A 27583-nucleotide genomic window follows, 5' to 3' on the forward strand; every position below is an offset into this window, starting at 1 on the left:
CCTATAGGATTTTTTGACAAGGGTACTGTCGTGCAAAGGCAAAAGGTAACTTCGATTTTTGTCGAAAAGGAGTTATTGATATTTTTGGGACATTCAAGACATCCTTTATCATGTGGATAAGTATCTTGAGTCAATTTCGTTGTTTTTCCGAGAAAATAATGGGTCGTCTCAACCGTAACAGAACCGTATAACACCAGTAACGTCTTTCGCTGTTTGTAACGCTCAAATTGAGTTACGTGTTCTGCCTTTGTTTGTACAGTTTGTACAGTCAAAATGAAGTTACGGTTACGGCCTGGAGTTATACGGTGTTCTGACTTTTTTTTTTTTTTTAGTTTTTACTGTCCATTAAAGTCTGCCGCATTTTAATTACGGTGTAGACAAACGAATTAGATCGCGATCTACCAAACAGCTCCATAACAAAGCACTGTAAAGACCCCCCAATCAATCCACAAGTCGTTCTTTTAGGTTAGGCTATTTCATTCATAAGTCAATATAAAAACAAGCATTCTTTTACGTTACTGAGCATAGCAAATAAATTGGTTGCAAAAAGGTATCCACTCACATGTTAAACTTTTAGTCTAATATATATATATATATATATATATATATATATCAGATTCATATTTTCACTTTTCATTCAAATTGTTGTGCTGGTCTTAAATGGTCTTATATTAAGTTATACAAATGCAAAATGGAGGCATTTTCACTAGTGGTTTCAGATATGGCAGTGCATACAGTAATATACATATGAATAAAGACATCCCAGTACAGTTAGCATGTCATTATCTCAAATTAGATGCAATCATAATACAATGTGGAGTAGCATCCTGACGTGGTTTATTTTGCAATAACGACCATCAGACTGCAAATGAGTCTGCTTATTACACTGCCACTTAACAATAAAGCACAGAAACGGACATGAAAAATTGATTTGAGTTGAAAGTATTTGACTAGATGAGAAAAAAAGATGATAGTGCGCATGAGAAACATGAAACTAGTTTAATTGACTGTCATCGATAACAGTAGTGTATACAGTTTAGCAAAATTAGAAAAACATTACAATTTAACAATAAAAAAGATTAACTGACAGAGATTACACTCATATTCGTAGAGTGAAGATATCAGTTTGTGAAGCTGAGCTGTTCAGTTATCTCTGATGCCCTTTCTCACTATCTGTCCCTGAGGGAGAGAGAACATATAGCGCTCAACAAGCGTTAATATCACGCATGTGAGGATCAGTAAAGCACACATGCTGATGTGATTGTCAGAAACACAGTAAAAGCAATACAACATGACACGTTGGTATAAAATCTATCCTTTTCCTCAAATACTGAGCAAACTTAAGTTAATTTAAATGTGTGTGTGTGTGTGTGTGTTTCCAGTATACCCTATGTTATGTGGACAAAATGTCCCCACGATGATGGCAATGTCCAAAATCCTTGTCCTTGTGGGGACATTTTTCAGTCCTCATTGGTCCCCATTAGGAAAACAGCTTAAAAATCATACAAAATAAATGTTTTTGAGAATCTTAAAATAGTAGAAAGCTACTATTTAAGATACTACAGTATAAAAACCATTACACCCACATGGAATGTCGCCATAAAACATGGAAACCCAACATGTCTGTGTGTGCTGAATGTAAATTAATATCAGTACTTCTCCCCTCATTAGTGTTCAGAGTGATGGAACTAGGGAATTGTATTTCAAAGTCATCACCCCTAGGGGGCGGAAATTACAAATCATTCCTTATTTTTACAAGACTTGTAAATCTAAATATGTTTGACTGTAAAATGCTCTTTGAGTCTTGGCATCCTCTTTTGCCACTCAACTACACAACATCCAGGACATGTCTTTTATAAAAAGAATTTGAAGCCTCATACTTTTTAGGAGTTCAAATTAGGGTTACTATCGTTAACTAAACCTTAAACCATAAAAAATAATAATAATTAATTGAAACAAAATAAACATAAACCAAAATAAAATATCAAACTAAATTGTGATAAAAAAAAAAAAAAAAGAAAATTATACAGACATACTGACAAAAAAAACACCCAACAAAATTACTAAACCTTTACCTAAAATGAAAACAGAAAATATAATAATAAAAATTAAAAATATTAACAAAAACTTTCATCTGAATCCCGTGTGCATGATTTTTTAACCCTTACTACACTAACCCTATTTGTATGAAATTTGATATGTATCATCTCAGGAAATCTTGCAAAAAATTACCAAAGAATGTTTTGAGGTTTTTTTATTAATTTAAATAAAAGTATTGTTAAAACTTCATTTTAAGTTAAGTAAGTTTATTAAAATGTATTTTTTTTTTTAATGTATATTATTAACAAAATATTTTATAATGGAAACAGAAAACTAAATGTAATTTAATTTCCTAAAATATCTTATATATAGTAAATATATCTTGTTTCACAGCCATATCACCCTGCAGCCCAAGACCGGTTACCCATGGAAGCTAAGCAGGGCTAAGCCTGGTCAGTACCTGGATGGGAGACCTGCTGGGAAAACTAGGTAGCTGTCGGTAGAGGTGTTAGTGAGGCCAGCAGGGGGTGCTCACCCTGTGGTCTGTGTGGGTCCTAATGCCCCAGGGGTCCTAATGCCCCAGTTTAGTTAATTCATTCATTCATTAAAATATTTATCAAATTATTTGATGCAATGAAACGACATCATTCCCTCACATACAAATTACCAAGCATGTGTCCATTTTAAAGATTCAAGCCTTTAGTAAGTCATGATGAGAAATGCACAGCAGAAATATTTCATCTGGTTTGGTCAGCTTTAACAGTCCAGACCTGGATCTTGCGTACGACAACCCAGGTTGTTTGGGCTACAGTGACTCGGATTCGTAAACATGCCACGGCTGCCGGCACAAGTTTCTGAACAGCCGGTTCACTAAACTGGCCTTGCTGAAGAGAACCTAGCTTGTCAAATCCGGAGCACTCCACCTCCGACTCCTTTTTGACCAATGTTTTTCCAAGTTCTACATCAGCATAGACCAGCTCATCTTTCCCATCCAGTCCTGTTACTATTTGGACACGGGAGATAAGAACAGGATCATGAAAGACTACTAAAATGTAGTTTTCTGTACCAATAGGGGATACACCCCAGAAATACTCTAAGCCTTGGCTGTAAGCTTTGTCAACAGTATTGGTCTGATAGGTTTCAATATTCGTGCTAATGTCTGCTGGAGGGTTATCGGCAACTTCTTCAACAAAGTCTTCATCCTTTAGGTGATTGAACGTCCCCTTAAATGACGAGTAAGTGCCCATGTGCTGAAACAGAGATGGGCGGAAACGAATGACTTTTTCCTGCATCAACAATCTGTGAAAATGCGATAGCAGAAAGTCGCAGGGCATCTCTTGGTAGAAATTATAAAGGAATCGGGCTAGAATGGGCAGATCTCTGGATTGATAGAGTTTTCCTATGTAGCCTAACTTGGAGAATTCCAATGTAACCCACTTCGAGTTGCCCACTGAACCGATGTGCTCCCGCATGCTGGTGAGAAAGTTCTTCGAACAGCTCACGTCATCTTCCAGCATGATATAGTATTGGGAGAGATTACTGCTAAAATAGAGCAAATAGGAGTAGTCCACATTTTGCTTTGATCGAAAGGTCACACGGTCAGCTGCGTCATTGAAGTTCCTCTTCAGTCCTGTGAGGGGAGGATAGTTGTCTTCGTTGGCGTGGATGACCAGAAGTTGACCTTTGGACAGCCTCGTGTGGAATTCATCTGTAATCTTCTCTAATGTTTGCTGGATCCAGCTCACATCAAAGTCTGCAAGAAGGACGACGACAACAATTTGATCCAGCTCTTCCTCTGAGGAGGCAGAGAAGATTGACTGAAGAGTGTCCTGAAGATAACTGCCCTTTTCCCTCTTCACAGACGAGAGGCCCACCGTCAGGTACTCTGAAAAAAAATAATGAAACAACAGGGATGTGAATATACAGTCGTTTTCTGGGTTTCATTGAGTTCACAAATTTTTATTCAAGATGTTGCCTTATTTTTCAGAGCGATAGAGACAGACAGACAGACAGACAACCGGTAACACAGGGAACAAGATAACAGAAACAAACAGGAACAACAGCAACCATTGCATTTAACAATTGACTGCACAACAAGGAAAACACAAGGGCTATATAAACACAGGGTGTTCAAAATTTTACAAGATAACGAGAGACCTGGGGAGATAAAAGGGCCAGGGAATCAAAGTAAAGCAGGAGGCCAGGACGGAACAGGCAGAATGGGGAGCCAAGGAGACCAGGGCAAAGCAGGGAACCAAGGTGGAGCTGGAGACCGGGGAGGAGCTGAAAACTAGGGCTGAGCCAGTGGAGCTGGAGAGCAGGGTGGAGCTCGAGACCAGGACGGAGCTGAAAACTAGGGCTGAGCCAGTGGAGCTTGAGACTAGGGAGAAGCCGGTGGAGCTGGAAACAAAGGCGAAGCAGGCAACCAGGGTGGAGCTGAAGACCAGAGCAGAGCAGGGAGCCAGGGTGGAGCTGAAGACCAGGGCAGAGCAAGGGAGCCAGGGTGGAGCTGAAGACCAGGTTAGAGCAGGGAGCCAGGGTGGAGCTGAAGACCAGAGCAGAGCAGGGAGCCAGGGTGAAGCTGAAGACCAGGGCAGAGCAGGGGAGCCAGGGTGGAGCTGAAGACCAGGGCAGAGCAGGGAGCCAGGGTGGAGCTGAAGACCAGAATGAAGCAGGGAACCAGGGTGGAGCAGATGGATCTGGAGACCAGGGCAGAGCAGGAGATCAGGGTGGAGCTGAAAACCAGGGTCAGTGGAGCTGGAGACCAAGGCAGAGCAGGGAAATAGGGTGGAGCTGGAGACCAGGGCAAAGCAGGGAGATAGGGTGGAGCTGGAGACAAAGGCGAAGCAGAGAACCAGGTTGGAGCCGGTGGATCTGGAGACCAGGGAGAAGCTGATGGAGCTGGAGACAAGGGCAGAGCTGGAGATCAGGGTGGAGCTGAAGACCAGGGCAGAGCAGGGTCCCAGGGTGGAGCTGGAGATCAGTGTGGAGCTGAAGACCAGGACAGAGCCGGTGGAGCTGGAGACCAGGGAACTGGGGTGGAGCTGGAGACCAAGGCAGAGCAGGGAGCCAGGGCAGAGATGGGAGACCAGGGCAAAGCTAGATACCAGGGTGGAGCCGGTGCCCACACCAACAACAGAAGTGGATCCATCACACTGGATGCCAGTCTCATCTGCCCCAAAACAGGTCCATTGGCCAAGACAAGCTCCATGACCACCAAAGTGGTTCATTGAATCCAGAGCGATAAAAGGTAATCAGATAATTGTCCAGGAAATTAATGTGATAAGCTCATAAATGAGTCCATGTATATGGTGTATGTTACCATAACTTGCATCATACTCATTTTACTTCACTAATTCTGTCATCACTGCTTGCAAAACAGTCCCTTTAACGAGCAGATCTTGCCAAATGCTCTTGTACTGTTAGTATTGTGCACAGTAAGAAATGCTATTGTGTCATGGCCAAAGAGATTAGATTCCTAGAGCTAATAAATGATTTTACTATTTTATATTAAAAGTCCAATACAAGACAACACAGGGAACATATAACATAAATATTTAAAATTGTAATAATATTTCACAATATTACATATTTTACTGTATTGTTGATCTAATAAATGCTGCCTTAGTGAACAGAGGAGACTTCTTTCAAAAACAACAAAAAAAAAAACTTACAGATCCTCACACTGTTGAAGGGTAGTATATATACACATTTAGTGGATAAAAGTGTAATATTTCTCTGTTTAAACATTTGTTATGTTCTCTCATGTGATTTGAAAGTATTTTAATTTTCATTTTATTCAAATTTAAAAAACGTCCCAACATTTCTGGAATTCAGGTTGTACTTGTGAATATACCTTGAATTAGAGGTATAATATATATATATTCTGTCATTGACATTACTAAATGGGCCCAGAAATACTTCCAGAAACCACTGTCGGTAAACACAATCCGCCATGCCATATGCAGATGCCAACTAAAGCTCTATCATGCAAAAAGGAAGCCATATGTGAACATGGTCCAGAAGCGCCGTCGTGTCCTGTGGGCCAAGGCTCATTTGAAATGGTCTGTTTCAAAGTGGCAAAGTGTTCTATGGTCAGACGAGTCCAAATTTGACATTCTTGTTGGAAATCACAGACGCCGTGTCCTCCGGGCTAAAGATTGAGGGAGACCTTCCAGCATGTTATCAGTGTTCAGTTCAAAAGCCAGCATATCTGATGGTATGGGGGTGCACAAGTGCATACAGTATGGGCAGCTTACATGTTTGGGAAGGCACTATGAATTAGGGATGTCTACCAAATTGGCATCGGACGATGTCTACAGTGAAACATCGTGATGGACGATGACATCGGGGGGCGGGGTTAGGGGTGTGCCCGAAGCGTGAATCCGTATTCAGAAAGGCACGGAAAACAAATAACGCGTTCTAGGGAGCCACTAAAGGGACATGGTTTGCTGCTTGATAGTGGTAGCCTGTTAATCATGAACCACGATGCCAGCTCAACATCGTGATGTCTGTCAGCCATCGGCGATGTTTTGAAAAGAAGAGGAGATGCTACACTATGGTAAACATGCCCCCGTCCCAAGTATTTTGAGACCTGTAGCAGGCATCAAACTTGAAATGAGCTCATTTTGTGCATAAAATTTCTCAGTTTAAACATTTGTTATGTTCTCTATGTTCTATTGTGAATAAAATATTGTCTCATGTGATTTGAAAGTCTTTTAGTTTTCATTTTATTGAAATTTAAAAAAACGTCCCAACATTTCCGGAATTCGGGTTGTAAATTTCTCTTGTTTTAAGGACAGTTTGCACTTTTACTGGAGAACAAAACTTGCAGGTGTGTGATTTTCACAGTTTCCAGACAGAGGCGTTCAAACAAGAAGCGGTCTCACACTCAAAAACAAATTGATACAACTTGATGCAATGACTGAAGACATCCATTTTGTTTACATGTGCATAAATAAGTTTAAAAGTGGCAAAAGTTTAGCTTCAACCTTAAAGCCACAGTCCGTAAGTTTTGCCTCTTTGTCGCCATCTCTGTTTGAAAACCTGGAATTGCAGCTCTGTGCGGAATTATCTTCCGTGCGCGGGCTTGTGATCCGGTGTTCCGGCACGACTCCAGCGCGGATAAATCTAATGTTTTGAGGTGAATGTGTGGCAGTCAGTCACTGCACCGGTTTGGATACTGTACTCAGGAATCACAGATTCTAGCCTGCGTCTTGGAATATGTGACCCAAATAAGAATTTTCACCATATATTGCCATCTGAACAAGTAACAAGTCTGCCACGTTTGTTCTGACCAACTGAGGAAAAAAGAATTACAATAAATTGCGCTACCAATGGTAATTAAATCTAACGATCGGTTAGCTCATATCACATCTAACCGTGCAAATTATTAATGTTAACAACATCAGTATTGCGAGACAATGAGTATAGTGTGTATTAGCATGTAGATTTCAATTTCTGTACAGTCTAATCTCTAATTGTCATACCATTCGAATTTCATATTAAGAAATTCTTTTAACCCAAAAAGCAAACTATGCTCCCTTCGAACTGGTTGTCTTTAAAATATAAATCTTGTGTAATCCCAGGCTATCTGTAATCAGAAGCACATTTAAAACTAGAATATAATTTAATTTTGTATTTTTTTTTTTAATTCATTATTTGGCAGGGACAATAGACAGTCAAAAAACTGCCCCAGAATTAGCTACAGAGCTAAATTTCATCTGCTGTCCCTGGGAATTTCATTCACATGTGTTTCATATAAACACATAATCCTTTCTGGATTACAATCCGCCATCAAAATGATACATTTAATTATTCCAGCTGCTGTGAGAAAAGGCTATAAACGTTCCATCACCTGCAGGATCCTCACATGAGAAAGCCTACTAGCCGGGAAAACTTCTTTATGTTTACAGACGTGACGTAATGACTAGAGGTCGACCGATTCATCGGTTTTGCTGATTAATCGGCTACCGATAGTTGATTGCCACAACTATCGGTTATCGGCAAAAATCCATGCCGATAGTTTTCCGGTTTGCAACCGTTGCCGGAATGGCTGAGAAGGGTCCACTGGCATTATACAGTACGAGAGCCGCCTCTAGAGGCGGAAATCACTGACAGCACGTGTTGTTTATTTTGACACGTGACACTGCACGCTGCACAGAGCGGGAAACTCCAGACGCGCATTTAAATGCAGCCGACAGAAAAGCCTGCCGCGGAACAGAGCGCCATTCACATAGTTTTCTATCAAATTACATTATATTTGTCCCAAATCGTTGTGAATGTATATAATGACTTCACCCTAGGCTATAAATTATGTATTGTGCATTTTTCAGCAAAACGTTTGTCTTTCTGTGGCTCTAATAAAGTCAGTATGCTTCATGTAGAGAGCTGTAATAGATCGCGCGTTCTCTTTCCACTTGCTCTGTTTTTTTCAAACTCATTTATGCCACATTGTTCATTCTTGAAGCAAACTTATGTCCATTTGGTGATTTAAATAAATTGTTTTAGACCGCCACTTGATTTGAACGCAAAGCGTCTGGTGTGTGTGTGCATGTGTGTGATACCTCTAAGTTCTCCTAGACGCAGCGCTGCGCGACTAACTTTTTTTTTTTTTTTTTGATTAGATAATTATCAAGTGTTAAAAAATAGAAGCAAATAAAGTGTGTGCGAGTACACATACAATATCCATATTTATGTAATTTTAATGCTATGGCCTTGTGTAGATATTTAAACATGGCCATCTTTAAGCACGACTGTTGAAATTAAATGGTAACATTTAACAATAAAAGTCCATTCGTAGCATTAATGAAAACTGTAGAAGTATTGTTCCTTGTTAGAGTGTTTTCATTTCAACATTCATTATTAGCTACTAATAGGCTATATTTTTACATTTTAAAGTTTCTTCTTTTAACATTAGCAAATTATGAAATAACTTTAATATAGTAAATAATATTAATATTTATAGTATATATATATATATATATATATATATATATATATATATATATATATATATATATATATATATATATATATATATATATATATATATATAGTATGGTTCAGTACTGTTGCTGCTTTTTTTTTTTTTTAAATAGTAAAGCACTAGCTCTCTTTCAGTATCCATTTTGAAAACTATCGGTTGATTAATCGGTATCGGCCAGTGTGGTCCAACCTAGCTATCGGTATCGGTAAAATCGGTCGACCTCTAGTAATGAGGTCGAAAACCTACCCGTACCACTCAAACTAGAAAACATTATTATAAGCTAACCGTTATGAATCGGGCTAAAGAAAGGTGATAGTTTTGAATACTGGCTGGTTATGTACTTGCTCAAATACTGATTTCGAATCATTTTTACCCCAAAAAAGTTACGGACTGCAGCTTTAAGTAAACGCAGCTGATCCAGCTAGTCAAGTCCTTCAGGCTTATTTTAAAACTATAGGTATGAGTGTTAGAGCAGAGTTTGACACCACTGATCTACATGCATGTAGATGTAAATAGATATCTCACTCTTGAACGGCTGGAAGACTCCTGCCAGGACTTTAATGGAAATGTTGAAATGCAGGTAATGGCCCTTAAGATCTTCCACCCAAGTCTCCTTATCCCAGATCCAGGTCAGTGACCCCTGAAGAAAAAAAAAAAAAATCATTATTCTGCTCACAACTAAAAGAAAATAAAGGTCCAGAGTCTGTCAGTGGGGCGTTCCCCTTCAAAAGCTACTAATATGTACCATCTAGGTACTAATATGCATCATTTAGGGGTAAAAAGGTTCAAAGGTGTCACTGCAGTGACAGCTTTTGTACCCTTTACACAGAGCGTGTACAACTACAAACATGACAGGAAGTTCAACATTTGGCTGGTTAGTTTCAGCAGTTAGTCCCTGCTGTTGTAACCACACCATCATGTGGGTAAATGACCTATTTTCTTCACCGACGACCATTCCAAAATAGCCGTGTATACGAATTAAACCTTTTCGGAAGTTACAGTAAAAAAAAAAGATGTGTTTTTTCTTGATGCTTCATACATTTTGTTATCTATTCCTTATCATTTCAAATCAAACAAGGAAGCAAATATGTTTTTGTGAAATGTGTTTCCATGTCACTATTCTCTTAAACTGCCTTTTAATGTAATAGGAAATATTCTGTTATGAGATATGCTGTGATCCATGCTGATGTAGAAAAATCATTAACAGTAAGACTCAAATGCACAAGAAATTTGACATGCTATGAACGGAACAAGGGCAACTTGTGGTGTGCCATACAACCAAAAATGAAATTCCTGTTAATATTCACTCAACCTAATCTCATTCCAAACCTGTTTGACATTATTTCTTTTGTGGAACATAAAATAAGATATTTTTAGCCCATACAATGCAATTCAGCTGTAAACATAATTGGTTACCCGCAGCTTTTCAGTTCTGCAGATAAAAGATAATCAGGTTTAAAGCAAACACAAGGGTGTGTAAATAACTGAATTATCCCTTTAAGTTTCAATATTTCAATAATCATGCTATTAGCTCAAGAAAATACCTTGAGGTTTCCCGATTCTTCTCTCCGCATGTAGATAAAGACCCTGGTCAAAATGAAAAGACCAGCTACTAGGAGGAAGACTTGTTTCAGATGGCATCTCATCCCACACCTTCTTCTGTTAAGACACACAGGCACTTTAATACTGTACCACCAACATTAAACACACATGATGAGCTTCACTTGTAACACCAAATGCTGTTTTTCCAATATGTTTGATTATCTTTAATCTGTAGCTGCATTGTTCAATTATTCACATGACCCAGTTTGAATAATTAATGGCCGATTATGAACCATTCAGCTCACACATTCAACACTGTCATTTAGAGCAGCAGAATAATGCTTCTCAAACAAGCAAGTCGCCATCCAGAAGTGCAGGGAAAAGTTGCAAAGGGAGTGTAAGCATAGATGTCGATGAATATGAACATATTTACTATGAATAAATATTGCACATCAGCAAAAGTCAATAATATCCCATTTCAAATTAATTCTAAGGATGCAAAATTCAGTAGTTGTTGTTATTTTTTATTTTTATTTTTTTACCAAGAATCTGAGACTTACCTGTTTAATACTGAACTGTGCTGAGAAGCATAGCATACTCAACCAGAACAGAATAGCTTATTAATTTTATATTCAAATTTTCTCCTGTCATGTTCATGTAAAGCCAGGACCCTGGTGACTTTCCTTTGATTAAACAGCAACATGTTTACATGGAATATAATATTCCCCCTGCAGGATTACTGTACCTGTGTAACGCATAACCAAATGGTGTGGTTAGTAAAGCAGTATCACCACAAGGACGATTTAGACAGCTTTAAAGCTCAAATAACAGATTCTGTAGAGGGCAATTAATAAAAGCGTGTTATCAAAAACATAAGCTGCCTCTACACAGTTCCAGCTTTAACCCCTCCGAAATGTCTTGCTCCATAGATTTTAACTGTAAGTGCTTTAATATAAAATATATATATATCCCCCAAAGCATGTCACTATTTGCTTAGTCTGAAAGTTGATTAAAACTAAAAGTTATTGCTATCTTAATGAACAATTGATGTACTTCACAAACATATCCACAACATGTCCTTAGGCTTATTTTAATTTGTGACCCTGGACCACAAAACCAGTCATAAGTAGCACGGGCATATTTGTAGCAATTAGCCAACAATACATTGTATGGGTCAAAATTATCGAATTTTATTTTATGCCAAAAATCATTAGGAAATTAAGTATATTTTGTAAATTTCCTACTGTAAATATATCAAAACCTAATTTTTTATTAGTAATATTCATTGCTAAGGACTTAATTTGGACAACGTTAAAGGCGATTTTCTCAATATTTACATTATTTTGCACCCTCAGATTCCAGATTTTCAAATAGTTGCATCTCAGCCAAATATTGTCCGATCCTAACAAACCATACATCAATGGAAAGCTTATTTATTCAAAATATTTATTTAAAAAATGACCCTTATGACTGGTTTTGTGGTCCAGGGTCACATTTAGTTGTGGAAGTGATATAAAAAGGAAAAAACGTTCAAAAGCTTAAAAGTCACAGGGAACTGGCTGTGTGGTAAAGGATTCAATGAATGTTTAAAAGGATTTGCCTTTATGTACTGATAAAGAATGAAACATGGCCTCTCTTTAAACCATGACTGACTGTTTCCTCATGAGCAAAGATGAACTTTTGCCTCAACACTATTACCATTATGCTCTCTATTTGCATTGGATGAAAGCACACCTGGTTACAGAGGTTCATCATTTATTGTTATGTCTGAGTAGATTACCACAAGCAAACAGAACAACACAAAGAGAGTAAACCAGGCAAACTGGTTTTAGGTTGTTTGATAGCTACATATTTGAGAGTCTGGAATCACTGACACTAGCCACGTTAAAACCAGGTTCATTTGCAATTTAAATAAGTTAGGGCAGTTGTTTTGTTAAAAAGCCTCTAAAATGTTTCTCAAGGCATCGGTGAAAGAAACAGTCTAACCATCTTTAAGCCTTTATATTAAAAGCTAACCAAAAGAAACACAGCAGTTATATTATTATTATTATATTGGATTATTATATTATATTATTATAGTACTAGTAGGCCTAGTAGTAGCCTAGTATCAATCTCTAATTTCATATGGGGTTAATTATATCTATATTTCTAAGAAGAAGAAAAAAGAACAAGCCTAATTTTAAACTCGGAATGCAAAGATGTTTAAAAAATTATTCGAAATTCGGAACGCCCAAATTTCCCATTCGAACGTTCGAAACGCACATTGTGTCAAAAAATCAAATCGAAAGTGTATGGAAAACGTATATACTTGCAAAATGTCTAGATTAGCAGTGTAAGTTTTAACACACCGTACAGTTCACATAAATTGATTAAATCCACGTACCTTTAATCACCTACAGCCTTGTACAGAGGCAACGTTATACGCCAACGTTCAAAATGATATTGTATGTAAAGCGAGAAAACCGCGTGTCTCTGGAGTTCACACGAGTTAATTAATTCACTTCCTAGTGTCCTTTAATACGATCTTTTTTCCCTTCAGTGAAGTGTTTTACCCGTTTATCCAGATGATGATGATCCTCGAGCGCTGCTGGCATGAGGAGTGGTTATCGCTTAGCCGAGCAAAGGTTGAATGAAACTTGTTAGATATGTTACTGAGATTGTCGTTTCCTTGTCAGTCAGTGGTAGGGATTACCCTCTGGACAACGAATTAAAGAAACGGGTTTTGATCTCTTGGCATCATTATAAACTTTCTTTAGTTATTTAATTACATCGTGGCAAGACATAACTTAAATAAATGTTACACTTCTTTATTATCGCATTGTGTTACTGTAACCTATATACATTTGAGTAGAAGTCACATGTCTCTCTCCTGCTTATGTACTTCTGCTTTAGCATCTACACACATATGTGGTTTACAGGGAATCAGGGATAGTTTTTATACTGAGCTTTTTTCTCTCTCTTTGTAATACCCATGACATATTATACACTTTTGTGTCCTCATAAACCATGTTTTCAAACACACACAAATATTCTTGAATTTAATGTATTGGAAGCATGAAACATGGGCAAGTGAAAATATCCAAATAGCAATGGTTAGACGACTGGATCAGAACATCTCCAAAACGGTCTTCACCAGAACATCACCAAGTCTTGTGGGGTGTTCCTGATATGCAGGTGTTAGTATCTACCAAAAGTGGTGCAAGGAAGGAGATCTGGTGAACCGGTGTCAGGGTCATGGGTGCTTGTGGGGAATGAAGGCTATTCTATCTGGTCCAATCGCTGGTCACGATGAGAAGGTATCAGAACACACAGTGCATTGCTGTTTGCTGCACATGGGGCCACAGACTGGTCAGAGTCCACCACGGAAGAGTATAAAACGGTTTTTAGATCATGGGTGGCCGGGTGTGTGTGCATCATTTACCTGGGGAAGAGATGACAGTATGCAGTATGGGAAGATGATCCAGTTAATCGAGTCCTCCAGGATTATTTGTAAACTAGTTGTGTGTGTTGGAGCAGGGTCGGAACTAAACTCTGCAGGGCTGTGGCTCACCAGGAACCGAGTTTGACACCCCTGATTTACACTCTTCAAATAAATGGGTTCCTCCCAAATGGTAGTGGCCTCTTTCAGCAAAATAATGCACCTTGACACATTGGAAAAAAAATGTTCAGGAATGGATTGAGGAACATGACTAAGAGTTGAAGGTGTTGGCTTGGTCTCCAAATTCCCCAGATCTCAAGCCAATTGAGCTTCTACGGGATGGGCTGGTCCAAAAAAAAGACAAAAAAAACAAAACTAAAAACTGAAATTTTAGGTCTAAATCTAGCTGTAAATGTGAACTATTTGCAAATAATATTTTACAAAATTCACACATTCACTCTTATTTGTACTCAAGTTCACTGAAGTATCTTGTCTCATCACGCTCAGTTATGAATTGCATGACTCATGTAAATGATACCATATTTTCAAAGCTAAACATTGAAATTTAAGAAAAAAGTTGAGTAGTTTGCATCATTGGATATTACGGTTGGACGTAAAACAGTTGTCAAACATATTTTTCACTACTTCGCTTTCAACGTTAATAGCTTCGCACTGGAATTCGCACTTGGCTTCTGTGAACGGTAAAGCTGAATTCTTTGATTTGATTGGCTATCTAAGATCAATACAGAATAAAAACTTTAAAAAGACAAATAAATGCATAAAAACACTTGAATACAGAACTTAAAAAATAAAATTCTTTAATTTTTATTATTCTTCAAAAATGCCTATAATACTACAAGTATATTCATAATAATGCAGGACACAAAAGGCACCTGTTTTGTATAATGAATCACATATTTACTGTAAATAATAGTGTTCATAAACTAAAAACAAATGTTACGGTACAGTAAACATTGCTTTGTCTGCAAGATGTTGAAAAGGAAAATTATAACCAGAGATAGAGATACAATTATGCAACTGGGTGCTAGAAAGAAGACAGCTGCGAGATCACAATACCACAAACGTATAATTTGTTTGACTTATCTGTGAAAAGCACACAAGATATACAATACAGGGGAACCTGCATGAAATTGCAATTCTGAACTTCCTCATACCTGCAAAGAGACACGCTTGGTTTATTTCACCATACGTGTGCTAAATCTGCATGCGTGTTAGCCAATGTCATACAGTGGTAAAAACAGATTTAACTGTCAGTAGATTCCAACAGCATACTACTGTTTTATTGGAAGGGTTTTGTGTTTAGAAAGACCATTCGATTATTTGTTGAAAATGCTCTAGCTTGGATACTGTAATACACTGTACATTGTCCTCAAAGCAATAGTAGCAGCAATAGTTCAGACTTCTGAATTTCATGAACTATCAGCATTAGGAGTTTGCAGCACACTCTTGAGTATTGAAACAAATACTCTGATGGCATGCTGGTTTACGGGCTGCTGTTTGACAGATACCACCAGGCTTTCATCACTGCCAGGGGCCTGCAGCAGTTCGGCGAGGATCAGGGTCCCAGTGCTCCTGGTGTAAATGTAGGCCTTCCATGGCACGGTGTCACCCGGAGTGAAGGCCAGAGTCTGGATCTTCACCAGCTGTAAGGCAGCCTGTAACGTATCCGGGGCCGTTCTGGGTCGAGGGAATCCCAGAGTTTGCCTGTGGAGAACCTCCAAGTCCAGCCACATTTTCTCAAAAGTCTCATGGGAAAGAGGAGGACCCAGAGATAGACTGATCTCCTCTTCTGTGTCATCTGGACTGGAGAGGGTTACATCTGTACTTTCTGTTAGTCAGAGAAACACGGGTGGGGTGAGACCATTATATGACACTATATTAGTATTGCATTTATTATAAAATTATAATTTAAATGTATAATATCATATTCATAATATTTATAATTATAATAATTATATAATAAATATTATATATTTAAATTACAATTAATTAATTATGAAAATAATTAAAACAGTTATTGTCAGGATTATTATTATTAACTAAAACTGATTTTTCTTTAATTATTTAAAAATTATATTATTAAAGTATTTAGAAAAAAAAAACATTAAGCAAAATAAAATGAAATATAATTATTTATTAAAAAAATAAAAAAATAATTTTTGTTTAAAGTCGAGGTACTAAATTAACTAAAACTAAGAAATAAAGTGTAATAAAAAATATACAGACATTTAAAAACAGTTAGGATGAGACAGTTATATGATGTTGTATTGGTATTGAATTTATTATCAAATTAAAAATTAAATGTACAATATTACAATTTACTTATTGTATATTTAATTAAAATTATGTAAACAATAAAAATTTGTTATTGTCTTAACTAATAATTATTATTCTTAACTAAAACTAATTTAAAAAATCCTTTTAAAGTAAACATTAACCAAAATAAAATTAAATATACAAAACAAGGTAACATTTTTTGCATTTTTGATAAAGTACTAAAACTAAATATACTAAGAACTAAAATGTTTTTAAAAACTATACATGTGTTAAAATAAATTATTTTTAAAAATATTTTAAAAAATTTTAATACTTGAAAAAATAAACAACTGAAATAAAATGAAATAAAAACCACACACACACACACATGTATATATATATATATATATATATATATATATATACATACTAATTAAAATTGAAAAATTATAATAGAGTAAATGCTAAAATATAACTTTTTATAGCTATTAAGATAATATAAAAGTAATAAAATATGATGCAATTTAAATAAATCTGCTTTACCTGGCAACAGCTCCTTTTCTGCACTGCTGGATGGCTGGTCAGCGGCTGACACAACAGCAGTCTGAGGGCATAAATCGCGTCCGGCCAGCGGGCTGAGTGTGTTGAAGGTAGAGGCCCACTGTCTAATAGGCTCTTCTTGCCGTCCGGTAAGAACACTCATGGAAGGATCGGATTTGGGTCCGGTTACAACCTTCCTCGTCTCTTCAACTCCCCGCTGAAGAAGTCTGTAGTACAGCAAAGCCCGGTCACGCACACACACGTCGCTCTCTTCCTCTGCTGTGGGCCAAAGATTATTGTAAATCAATTACAGAAGCAAGAAGCTCTTGACTAAATGTGTCAAAGGACAAGAAAATACCACGAAGGGCACATCTGCGACCATTTCTCAGAATGAATTATACAGACCGAAAATAAACTAAAATGAGAACAGGAAAAGAAGGCCTGTGGCACGGTTTCTAAAATACCATGTGCACATAAATGACTAGCAAACAGACTAATATATAAATAGACTACTATTTAGACATATATATGTGACCCTGGAGCACAAAACCAGGCATAAGTAGCGCAGGTATATTTGTAGCAATAGCAAAAATACATTGTATGGGTCAAAATTATAAATTTTTCTTTTATGCCAAAAATCATTAGAATATTAAGAAAAGATCATGTTCCATAGAGATATTTTGTAAATGTCCTATCATAAATAGGCTATATCAAAACTTAATTTTTGATTTGTAATATGCATTGCTAAGAACTTCATTTGGACAACTTTAAAGGCGATTTTCTCAATATTTAGATTTTTTGCACCCTCAGATTTTCAAATAGTTGTATCTCAGCCAAATATCGTCCTATCCTAACAAACCATACATCAATGGAAAACGTATTTATTCAGCTTTCAGAAGATGTATAAATCTCAATTACAAAAATTCGACCCTTATGGTTTTGTGGTCCAGGGTCACATATATATATATACCTGGAGGAACGCAATTATTTTTGTTCTTTTGTTGCTTCTATTTGACATTGTCTGTAAACATGCTCTACACACCAATACAGTAATGTAAAAGACGGCCCAACATGTCTTGAGTCTCAGCGGGGCGGCACAGGAACATCTTGACCGAGGCAGTCAGCAGCTCCATCTTCACGGCCGAGGACAGCTCAGTCTTCAGCCCGTCTATGTAGCCCTCCATCACATAGGGGGCACTACTGATCTGATCACCATGTTCTCCCAGAAGCCATAACAGAGCCTGCTTTCCCTGAGAAAAACAGTGAAAGGATTTATCCTTCTCTGATAGGTCAAACATAAATTTGTAATGGAAACTTTACTTTACTAAACAATTTTACGTCAGGACTATCAGCTGTATCTTTAAACGAGGAGGTCAGAGATATGCCTCGGCTTTCTCTAATACTGTGGATATTCAGAACAGTCTGCATTGGGCTTTCGCTTTGTTGTCTTCTGTAAAGCTAATTTAAGGCATCTGTTCTCCAGAGGAAGTTCATTAGCCACTGCATGCAGACTGTGAATTGGTGATGATCTGAAGGCCTGTAGTGATGCTTAATGATGTACAGAGACTAAAAGCCGGATATGACTATAACGTTTCCATAGTTCAGGTTCTACTCCCAACTTAAAATATCCATGGCTTTAAACAATCTATATTTTATAATCTTTATATGAGGGATGAAAGACAATTTATAATCAAGGTGCAATAGTGCTACCATGTTAGCATAAGCAGTTGGGACATTTTGTAAAATGCAAAACAAATCTGTGATTTCTTAATTCTCTTTAACTTTTATTTAATTGACAGAAATACAAATGAAAAGATTTCCAATGTTTTCACTGGCCAACTTAAATATAGACAAATCAAGACTACTTTATCTTATTACCTTTTCAATTGCAAGACATGCTAAAATGCTTGAAATTATTTTTGTAGACAATAATAAATTGACAAAGTATGCATTACTTTACAAAACTAAGACTTTTCCCATTTTGTTTGTGGGATTGTGAAGAAAAAGTATCAAAAAGTGCCGAACACAGCCTGCTTTGTTGTAGATGGTCAAAATAAAAAGCACGTGAATCATCTCACCTCACTATCTTGAGGACTGTCTACACAGGCCTCGACGGTCTGACACACAGCGGCTGTACTCTGAGGACAGAACCACACCAAATCCCTGAACGTCTGGATCACGGCTAAACACACACACACACACACACACACACACACACACACAGGAAGAGTCGATTCTGTGAACTGATTTTGTCTGTTTGCAAACAAAGCTATTATCCAGGCTGGAGAAAGTGCCTGCTAAAAGGTTTGTGAAAAGAGTATCTCTTTCAAAAACAAACAAATGTTACCCTCCTTTACTCATTAACTAGAAGATATAAAAATTACAAGCATGCACACAGGTGTGGCTCAGTTTTCTCTCATACCTGAAGTGATGTGATCCTGTTTCAATGCCAGCAGTCCGGTCAGGATATCCAGACACTTTTCACTGTATGTTCGAGCGATACGACCTTAAAAAAAAAGAGAGAAAAATTTGTACTTAACATGAATTTAGAAGTAACAGTAATAGACATTTCAGCAGAAAGCTGCGATGATAAATTAAAGAGTGTGATTTATATAACTGGACAAGTGATATGAAATGCTATACTGCCTGCTGTGGAAATATTAAAAGTTAACCTTAGTCAGTAAATATAATATTTTATTTGACATAAATGAAGAAAAATCCATTAAGGATTCAAATTCTGTCTTTTTAGAAGTATTTGTATTTTTTTTAAAGGCCTCAGATTGTTACAAATTTTTTACATACCACTTTCTGTGAAAAGGGTACAGATTGTGTCCCTTTAATTTTGTGAAAACAATAAAGCTTCAAATCCCACAATAAATCTGTAAGATAAATTAATATATCTTAGCATGAAGAAGCTAGTTTTAGTTAAATCTCTGTATTAATACGCTTAACTGGTTATTTTTACCTGTGCTGAGTGATCCCAACTGTATCTAATAATTAAAATCATACAACAATATTATAATTAATAATATCAATATAAAAGTAAAATAAAAATAAGTATAACATTTTTAAATAAATATTATAATTTTTTTATAATGAATTGATGTTAGAATGATATTCAGTTAAATGTATAAAACTATCAAAATCTTTTTGTTTTGGTTTTTTTTTTACAGAAAAGGAACATTTAACTCTTATTACTTTGCATGCAACCCAGCTACCATTAGATTTTCTCTTTTAAAAAATGGCAATTGATTTAAACTCTGTTACCCATTTTATTGTTTATTTATTTATTTTACATTAATATAAAAATAAATCAATTAAATTTGTTAATTTACAATGCATTACTAAATGTGATGAAATCAGACAGGATTGTAAACTATATTCAGACAAAATTTTAATAACAGGGTTGCAAATCACAAAACAAATCTCAAATAGAAATGAAGAAAGAAAGAAAGTTAGGCACCTCATCATTTGTTTAAAAAAATAAATAAATTTTCACCCTAATTGTGCAAAATGCCTACAACCTCTAATGAAGTTTCTGTATTTTAATCACTGTTTAATCAAATGAGAGAAACGAACAGCATCTTGTACCTATAGCGGCAATGGCTGCCTGGGCCAGTTCGGGAGAAACATCAGTGCAGTAGCTTCTCAGCTCCTCCAAAACCAAAGCCACATTTTCATCATTCACCAGCTCCACCAAGATCTCCATCTTGCGAAACTTAATGTAACTGGGTTCAGAGTATCCACAAAAGAAGCGTTTGTAATGCATGCCGAAAAGGCCTGGCTGACTCCGCATGACCTGCTGTACGTGACAGAGGCCAGCAAAGCGAAGCTCGCGTGATGCAGCACCACACGTGGCCAGCAGGGGTGCACTTGTGCGCAGGAGGGCGTCGGCCTGCACAGCCGGGTGGGCGGAGGCTAAATGAAGAAAGAGGCGGAGTGTGGCAACTGCGACGTGTGCGTGAGCGCTTTGGAGGAAGGCGTCCAGTAGGCTGAGGATGTCGAACAACTCGTCGTCGCCACGAGGATGGTAGCGTAGCAGGAAGGTGAGGACTTCACTCTGAGCCCAACTGTCCAGGTCCTTCATTCTGAAGGAGAAAACACAAAGTCGGTCATTAGCCAATCTGCTAAATAGGTCAAAGACATGCAGGATGCCTTTGAAAGCCTTTGAAAACTTTTTGTCCTGCAAAAATGCAACTCAGTATTTGTTATTGTTAACTAATACTAAAACCATGTGAAAAAATAAAATAAAATCTAAAAATTAGATGAAAAACTTAACTAACTGAAAGAAGTTTAAGTACTAAAATGACTAAAACTAAAATTAAATGCCCACAAAATATAAAAACAAGAGCTCGCTGAAAATTACTAAATATTATAATAGTATATAAATATACCAGTGTTATTTTAGTATCATTTAGATACCATTATAGTTTTTATTAAAGGGGTCATATGATGCGATTTCAAGTTTTCCTTTCTCTTTGGAGTGTTACAAGCTGTTTGTGCATAGATAAGATCCCAGAAGTCTCAAAACCAAAGAGATATTCTTTATCTAAGTTAAGACTCGACCACGCCCACCTAAAAGGACAGTCTGGCGCTTCTGACTCACAGCCTGTAAGTACATTTTCTTATTTAAAGAATTTGCCACTGACTATTCAAACACGAGTTTTGAGCCGTGTAGAGAGGTGCTTGTTGTTTGTCGTTTCTCTGATCACAAATGCAGACGTAATGTCATCGCGCCACGTAAAAAGACAGTATAAATCATTATAATCAGTAATTATGTCCCCACTGGATGCAACAAATGTCTCGTTTATAGTGGGTTTTATTTATAATGGGTCTTATTGTTTTTAGTTTTAGCTATTTTAGTACATCAAGTTCAACTAAATTTAAATGAGAACTGTAGCTGAAATAAAAAATTTGTTTTTAAGTAATGGATTTTTTTTTAGTTAACTATAAAATCCTGAAATATACTAAATTAAAACTGGAAGCATCTTCCCAAAAATATAATGATATTTACAAATTAGTAAGGATTTAGGATATTTTTTGAAATATACTGTAAAATATACTGAAAGTACTGATTATATTGAAAAAAACTGAAAATGAACCAAGATGAATACAAAGAGCCCATTTCTTGTCTAGAACTTAAAACATGCTGTAAACAAAATTTTTGACATTCTTAAAACAACATGAGGGTGAAATATTTTACATAACAATGGCGAAAACAGCAAACCTGTTGAGAAGATGATGAGCAATGGGTTTGTTAATAACCACACCACCCTCATCTTTGAGAATTTCCTCCAAGGCACAAAGACAGTTCACTACAACGACAGGGTCCGGGTCCCTCAGAAGAGCATATAGCTCATTCACAATAGTGCCATCTGAAAGACAAACATCCAGAGCATTTCTTTACATGCATTCATTTGGCAAACACTTACACATATTTAAAGAGACTATATATTTAAAGGAAAAGTTCCCCCAAAAACTAAAATCTGCTGAAAATTTAGCAGCACTTGCTCACCATTGGATCCTCTGCAATGAATGAGTGCCGTCAGAATGAGAGTCCATCATTAAGATGTTTTTAATTTCATAACATTGCGTCTGTCTGAAATATGAGTGCTCAATCCATAATATTGCTTTTTTCAGCAAAAAGGTTGCCTCGTCTGAATTAGGACAGAAATATGCACAGATCAAACACTTTACAAGCAGAAGCATTTCAGAACACAAATATGTTGGTGGACTTTGATGTGGGAGGCAACCTGGGTTTGATCTCTCACTAGAGGAAGCGTTATTATGGATCATGGACTGGTATTTTGGCCAGAAGTGACAGTCTGAAGTTAAACATGAAAAAAAGAGTCTTAATGATAGATATGTTTTTTTACAAACACACAGCTTTTCTCTTCACAAGACTGATGGACTGGAGTGGTGTGGATTATTATGGTGTTTTTATCAGCTGTTTGGACTCTCATTCTGACGGCACCCATTCACTGCAGAGCATCCATTGGTGAACAAATTATATAATGCTAAATTTCTCCAAATCTGTTCATATGAAGAAACAATCTCATCTACATCTTGGATAGCCAGAGGGTGAGGACATTTCCAGCTTTTTGGGTGAACAGAACTGTAATTCAGGCATTCTACATTCATTCTACATTCACTTTGCCCTGCTTTTGATAAAAAAAGTGTCTGTTTTCAACAAAAATGCAATCCAACAGGTTGTCTACAAGTATGTGATGTGTTCTGTTGAAAACATGCTCTTTGTAGTTAAGAATTCTTGACGTGTTATTAGTAGTCACAGACGCTGAACCAGAAACATTCCTTTAAAGGGATCTGACCTAAAATCATAAATCTGACCTAAAATCATAAATCTCTCTGCTTATGTCTATTTATGTAATTTTTATCACGTTATCTTTAGCAAGTGTAATCATTCAGATAAACAGAATACTTGGCTCTACCGATCTCTGTGTTGGGCTGCAGACTGTGCATTTTGGCACAACCAAGCACAGCGACTCTCCTTACGTAACTGGCCTTGTCCCGCAGACCAGCAACAATGGGCTGCTCTATGTACTCTGTCATTCCCGGCATCCTGAAAAACAAGCAAATAAAAGAAGAAAATAACCAGGCTGTTTGGTTGTAAGGTGACTGCTAGGGTGTTGTTAGGTTGTTGTTGTTGTTCTGAATGGTCCGTAGGTTGTTGCTAAGCGATTCTTAAGATGTCCTGGGTGCTTGCTAGTTTATTGCAGTGTTCTGAACGGTTGGTAGGGTGTTGCTAAGGTGTCTTGGTTGATTGCTAGGGTTGCTAGTGTGTTGCTAAGATATTGTTGTGAAGTTCTGGGCGGTTGCTAGATTGTTGTTTGTTAGGATGCTAGAAGCCAAATCTTCGCAGTGTTGTGGAACGTTGCTGGGACATATCTTGGCTGTTGTTATGGTGTTCTGGATGGTTGCTAGGTGATTACTAGGGTGTCTTGGATGGTTTTTAGGGTGATTGTTGCTAAGGTGTTGCTATGCTGTTGTTTTTGTTTCCTGAACGTTTGCTAGGGTGTCTTGTGTGCTTTGCTAGGATATTACTTGTTGTTGCAGTGTTCTGGGAGGTTGCTAGGTTATTGCTAAGTGATCACAAAAGTGTCCTGGGTAGTTGCTAGGGAGTTGCTTGTTAGAGAGTAGCAAGGTCAACTGTTGCAGTGTTTGTTGCTGGGGCACTGTTTGAATGTTGTTGCTGTGTTCTGGGTGGTTGTTAAGTGACTGCTAAAGTGACCTGGGGGGTTTCTAGGGTGTTGCAAGGGTGATTGTTAGGGCATTGTTAATGACTCCTAGTGTGTCTTGGATGGTTGCTAGAGCATTGCTTTTTAGGGTGTTGCTGGGCTGCTGTTGTGTTCTGAATGCTGGCTAGAGTGTTGCTAAATGAAGTGCCCAGGGTGATTGCTGGTTGTTCCTGTGTGGTTGCTAGGACATTAATTGTTAGGGTGTTGCTAAGATGTTGTTACAGTGTTCTAAGGTGTCCTAGGTAGTTGCTAGGGCAGTGTTTGTCGCTGAAGTATTATTTGAATGATGTCACTGTGTTCTGTGTGGTTGTTAAAGAGATGCTAGGGAGTATTGGATGGTTGCTAGGGCATTGCTTGTTAAGGTGTTGCTAAGCTTTTGTTGTAGAATTCTGAATGGTTGCAAGGGTGTTGCTAAGTGATTGCAAAAGTGTCCTAGGATGTTTCTGGGGTGTTGCTTGTTAGCATGTTGCAAGGCTGACTGTTGTGTTCTGGATGGTTGTTAGGGGGTTGTTACATGACTGCTTGGTTGTCTTGGATGGTTGCTAGGCTGTTGTTATGTTCTGAATGCAAAGGTTGCTGAGTGATTGCTAGGGTGTCTTGTGTGGTTGCTAGGGTGTTGCAAGGCAGACTGTTGCAGTGTTTCGTTGCTGATGCACTGTTTGAATATTGTTGCTATGTTCTGGGTGGTTGTTAGGGTGCCTTGGATGGTTGCTAGGGCGCTGCTTGTTAAGTTGTTGCTATGCTGTTGTTGTAGAATTTTGAATGGTTGCAAGGGTGTTGCTAAGATGTTGCTGCAGTATTCTGGGAGGTTGATAAGTTACTGCTAAGTGATCACCAAGGTATCCTGGGTAGTTGCTAGGGCGTTGCTTGTTTGTTGCTGAGGCACTGTTTGAATGTTGTTGCTGTGTTCTGGGTGGTTTTTAGAGCGTTGTTAATGACTCCTAGTGTGTCTTGTATGGTTGCTAGATCATTGCTTGTTAGGGTGTTGCTAGGCTGCTGTTGTGTCCTGAATGCTTGTTAGGGTGTCTTGTGTGGTTGCTAGGATGTTGGTTGTTAGGGTGTTGCTAAGTAATAACTTTGATGCCGTGAAAAGAGCACATCTATGATATTCTGGGTCTAGACAGACAAAAAGAACATACAAACCTGAAGTTGCACATGTTCCTCAGGGCCAACCCTCGCACCATGGGATTGGGATCAGCGCAGTCTTTACGGAGCGTGTTGATGGCCAGCAGCGCCAGGTCAGGCTTGTCACTGGCATAGGTGCACATGTACAGATAAACCAGCTTCTTCTGAACAATATCGACTGTAGCACTGGCTTTCACCATGTCCATAAATAAAGCAGAGACATCCAGGCCCTGTGTCATGTACCTTCGAAGAAACAACATTTCACAAGTTCTGTCTAATTAGCTACGGTGGAATTATCTAATTATGATTATTATTAGATTAGATTATTATGGTGGAAATCAAGATGTACAGTATAACAAATAATGACTTACTGTTTCTCATAGAATCTACTATCTACTACTTCTACTACTTGCTGCTTCATAAGGCTTGACAAATTTGCATTAAAGACTACTTTATGATAATTTTTCATTCAGGAATTCCCACACATTTTTAACCAATGAATTTCCACAGCTTTTCTATGAAGCAACCAATCACATGTGATTACTGAGTAATAATAACTGAATAATATATATATATATATATATATATATATATATATTTTTTTTTTTTTTTTTTTTGCTAATAAATCGTTCAAACTGATTTGTTTGTTTGTGTTTAACACCATTCCAGCTTCTGTGGCTATTTTCATGGCGAGAAATATTATGGCTGAATTATATCATGTTTTTACAATTTATTTTTGTTAAAAACTCCAAAACTGTATTTGGCTTAACTCTGTTAAAAATATTAGCCATTTATTAGTACTAATTAAGCACATATTAATGCCTTATTCTACATTCCTAATCCTACCCAATACCTAAACTTAACAACTACCTTACTAACTATTAATAAGCAGCAAATTAGCAAATTAGAGGGAAAAGTCGTAGTTAATAGTGAATATGTGTTCCCTATTCTAAAGTGTTACCACAATCTCTTCAAAAGAGTTAACTGAATAAATAAGTTTTCAAACTGATTTAAAGAACAATTTGCTCACATTACTATGTCTTGCAAACAATATATATTCTACACACTACACAAGCAATAGCTAACTCCCATAGTATTTACACTTTTTAACATTTTATTAATTTCAATAATGATTTCAGGAATGGAAATACTATTTTAATAGTGGATATGATATTTACAGGTTTTACATGATTGTTTGGTGCTTGACAACTCCAGTCCTCCATTCACTTTCATTGTATGGAATGTAGCAATTTGATCTATGTTTCTGTTTCACATGATAATATCAGGGATGGTATCTTTCTCATATTTGGGTAAGCTATTTGTTTGTCCTTTTGAAAACGGTCTCTTTGATTAAAAACAAGGTGATGACTTCACGGACCTGATGACTTTGGTGATGTAGTTTTTGTACCGGAGACGGTCTGCTTGAACATTTGGATTGGACAGAGCTCGCTTGAGCTCTTTTACCATCTCCTCCGAGCCAAAATAAGGCATTGTGGGTTCTTCAGGTGCCTGCCACAAAAGCAGAGGAACACAGTCTGAATGAACTCAACTCAAACTCTATTTTCTCATTCCTTGTGAACATGCTTGTATTGTGATGTAATGTAATTATTCTCCAGTGATGTCTTCTGGTTTGTGCCTAATCATAACAAATAGCATAAATCATAACAATTGTCAATCTGACAGCACAACAACACACAAATTAAATAATCTCCACCAAAACAATAGTCATAATCAATCCTAATTAAAGTCAGCATGACAGTCCAGTAACAGACCAACATAACTATAAAGACCGGAATATGATGACAGCTTTGCACTGGTTGTTTAGCTCTTTATGGAGCTCGCATCTATTAAGCAATGATTTATCATCTCCATTTCTAAAAGTACAAATACGCTTTTGAACACACGAAGGCCGAGTAAGACGTATGTATGTAACATACCTCCTGTATCACTTTAAAAACGGTAAATCATCTAAAAATAACAGTGAAAACTGAATCCACCGGAGCATATTTATGTCAACCAGGAAGCGTGAAGCTCGAAATCAAAGTCAGTTGTTTACTTCCTCTCAAACATGTTCTGACATTTCAAAATAAAAGCCTTTTGACTTTTTAAGAAAATAATATAACAAACAAACGAACTAATCTGAATAATAAAATCAATTTTTAACTTTAATATATTTACCATACATATTTCAGTAAGTATAGAGCAAATAAACGTATAAGCTATGAACTCTCTTTTTTCCTTTTTAAAATGATGTTTAAATAATGTACTTAACGTTGTTCTCAACAGCCCTTTTCTACACTGATCTTTTTTCTTGATGAATAGTTAACCTTGAGGGAGAATGTAAAAGAGCTGAATTTATCGGGTTTTCTTTTGTTATCTTATAGGTTTGTTGTTAAA

General features: G+C 37.1%; 2 protein-coding genes across 4 annotated transcripts; both read right to left on the reverse strand.

The window, feature by feature from the left end:
* Positions 1-711: 711 nt before the first annotated feature.
* On the reverse strand, positions 712-13294 carry zgc:101663 (alpha-1,3-mannosyl-glycoprotein 4-beta-N-acetylglucosaminyltransferase C). Of its 3 annotated transcripts, none has more exons than XM_058764368.1 (4): positions 12954-13294; positions 10573-10615; positions 9554-9668; positions 712-3925 (listed from the first exon to the last, which is right to left on the reverse strand). In XM_058764368.1, exons 2-4 carry the CDS (start codon positions 10600-10602, stop codon positions 2778-2780), a joined length of 1293 nt encoding a protein of 430 aa, XP_058620351.1. In that variant the 5' UTR covers positions 10603-10615; positions 12954-13294; the 3' UTR covers positions 712-2777. The 3 variants fall into 3 exon arrangements, with proteins under 3 accessions (XP_058620351.1, XP_058620350.1, XP_058620349.1); XM_058764367.1 differs by having other exon boundaries at positions 714-3925; positions 10573-10687; positions 13123-13292; XM_058764366.1 differs by having other exon boundaries at positions 714-3925; positions 10573-10687; positions 12954-13292.
* A 1535-nt stretch (positions 13295-14829) lies between these two features.
* Positions 14830-27260, reverse strand: ap4b1 (adaptor related protein complex 4 subunit beta 1). Its single transcript, XM_058764488.1, has 11 exons — positions 27124-27260; positions 26565-26695; positions 25205-25429; positions 23255-23385; positions 22033-22180; positions 20397-20893; positions 19228-19311; positions 18884-18987; positions 17848-18055; positions 16809-17084; positions 14830-15837 (listed from the first exon to the last, which is right to left on the reverse strand). The coding sequence occupies exons 2-11, from the start codon at positions 26675-26677 to the stop codon at positions 15419-15421; spliced, it is 2205 nt and encodes a 734-aa protein (XP_058620471.1). The 5' UTR covers positions 26678-26695; positions 27124-27260; the 3' UTR covers positions 14830-15418.
* Between the last annotated feature and the right edge of the window lie 323 nt (positions 27261-27583).

Source organism: Onychostoma macrolepis, chromosome 23 (genome assembly GCF_012432095.1).
Source record: "Onychostoma macrolepis isolate SWU-2019 chromosome 23, ASM1243209v1, whole genome shotgun sequence".
Taxonomy (NCBI): Eukaryota; Metazoa; Chordata; class Actinopteri; order Cypriniformes; family Cyprinidae; genus Onychostoma; species Onychostoma macrolepis.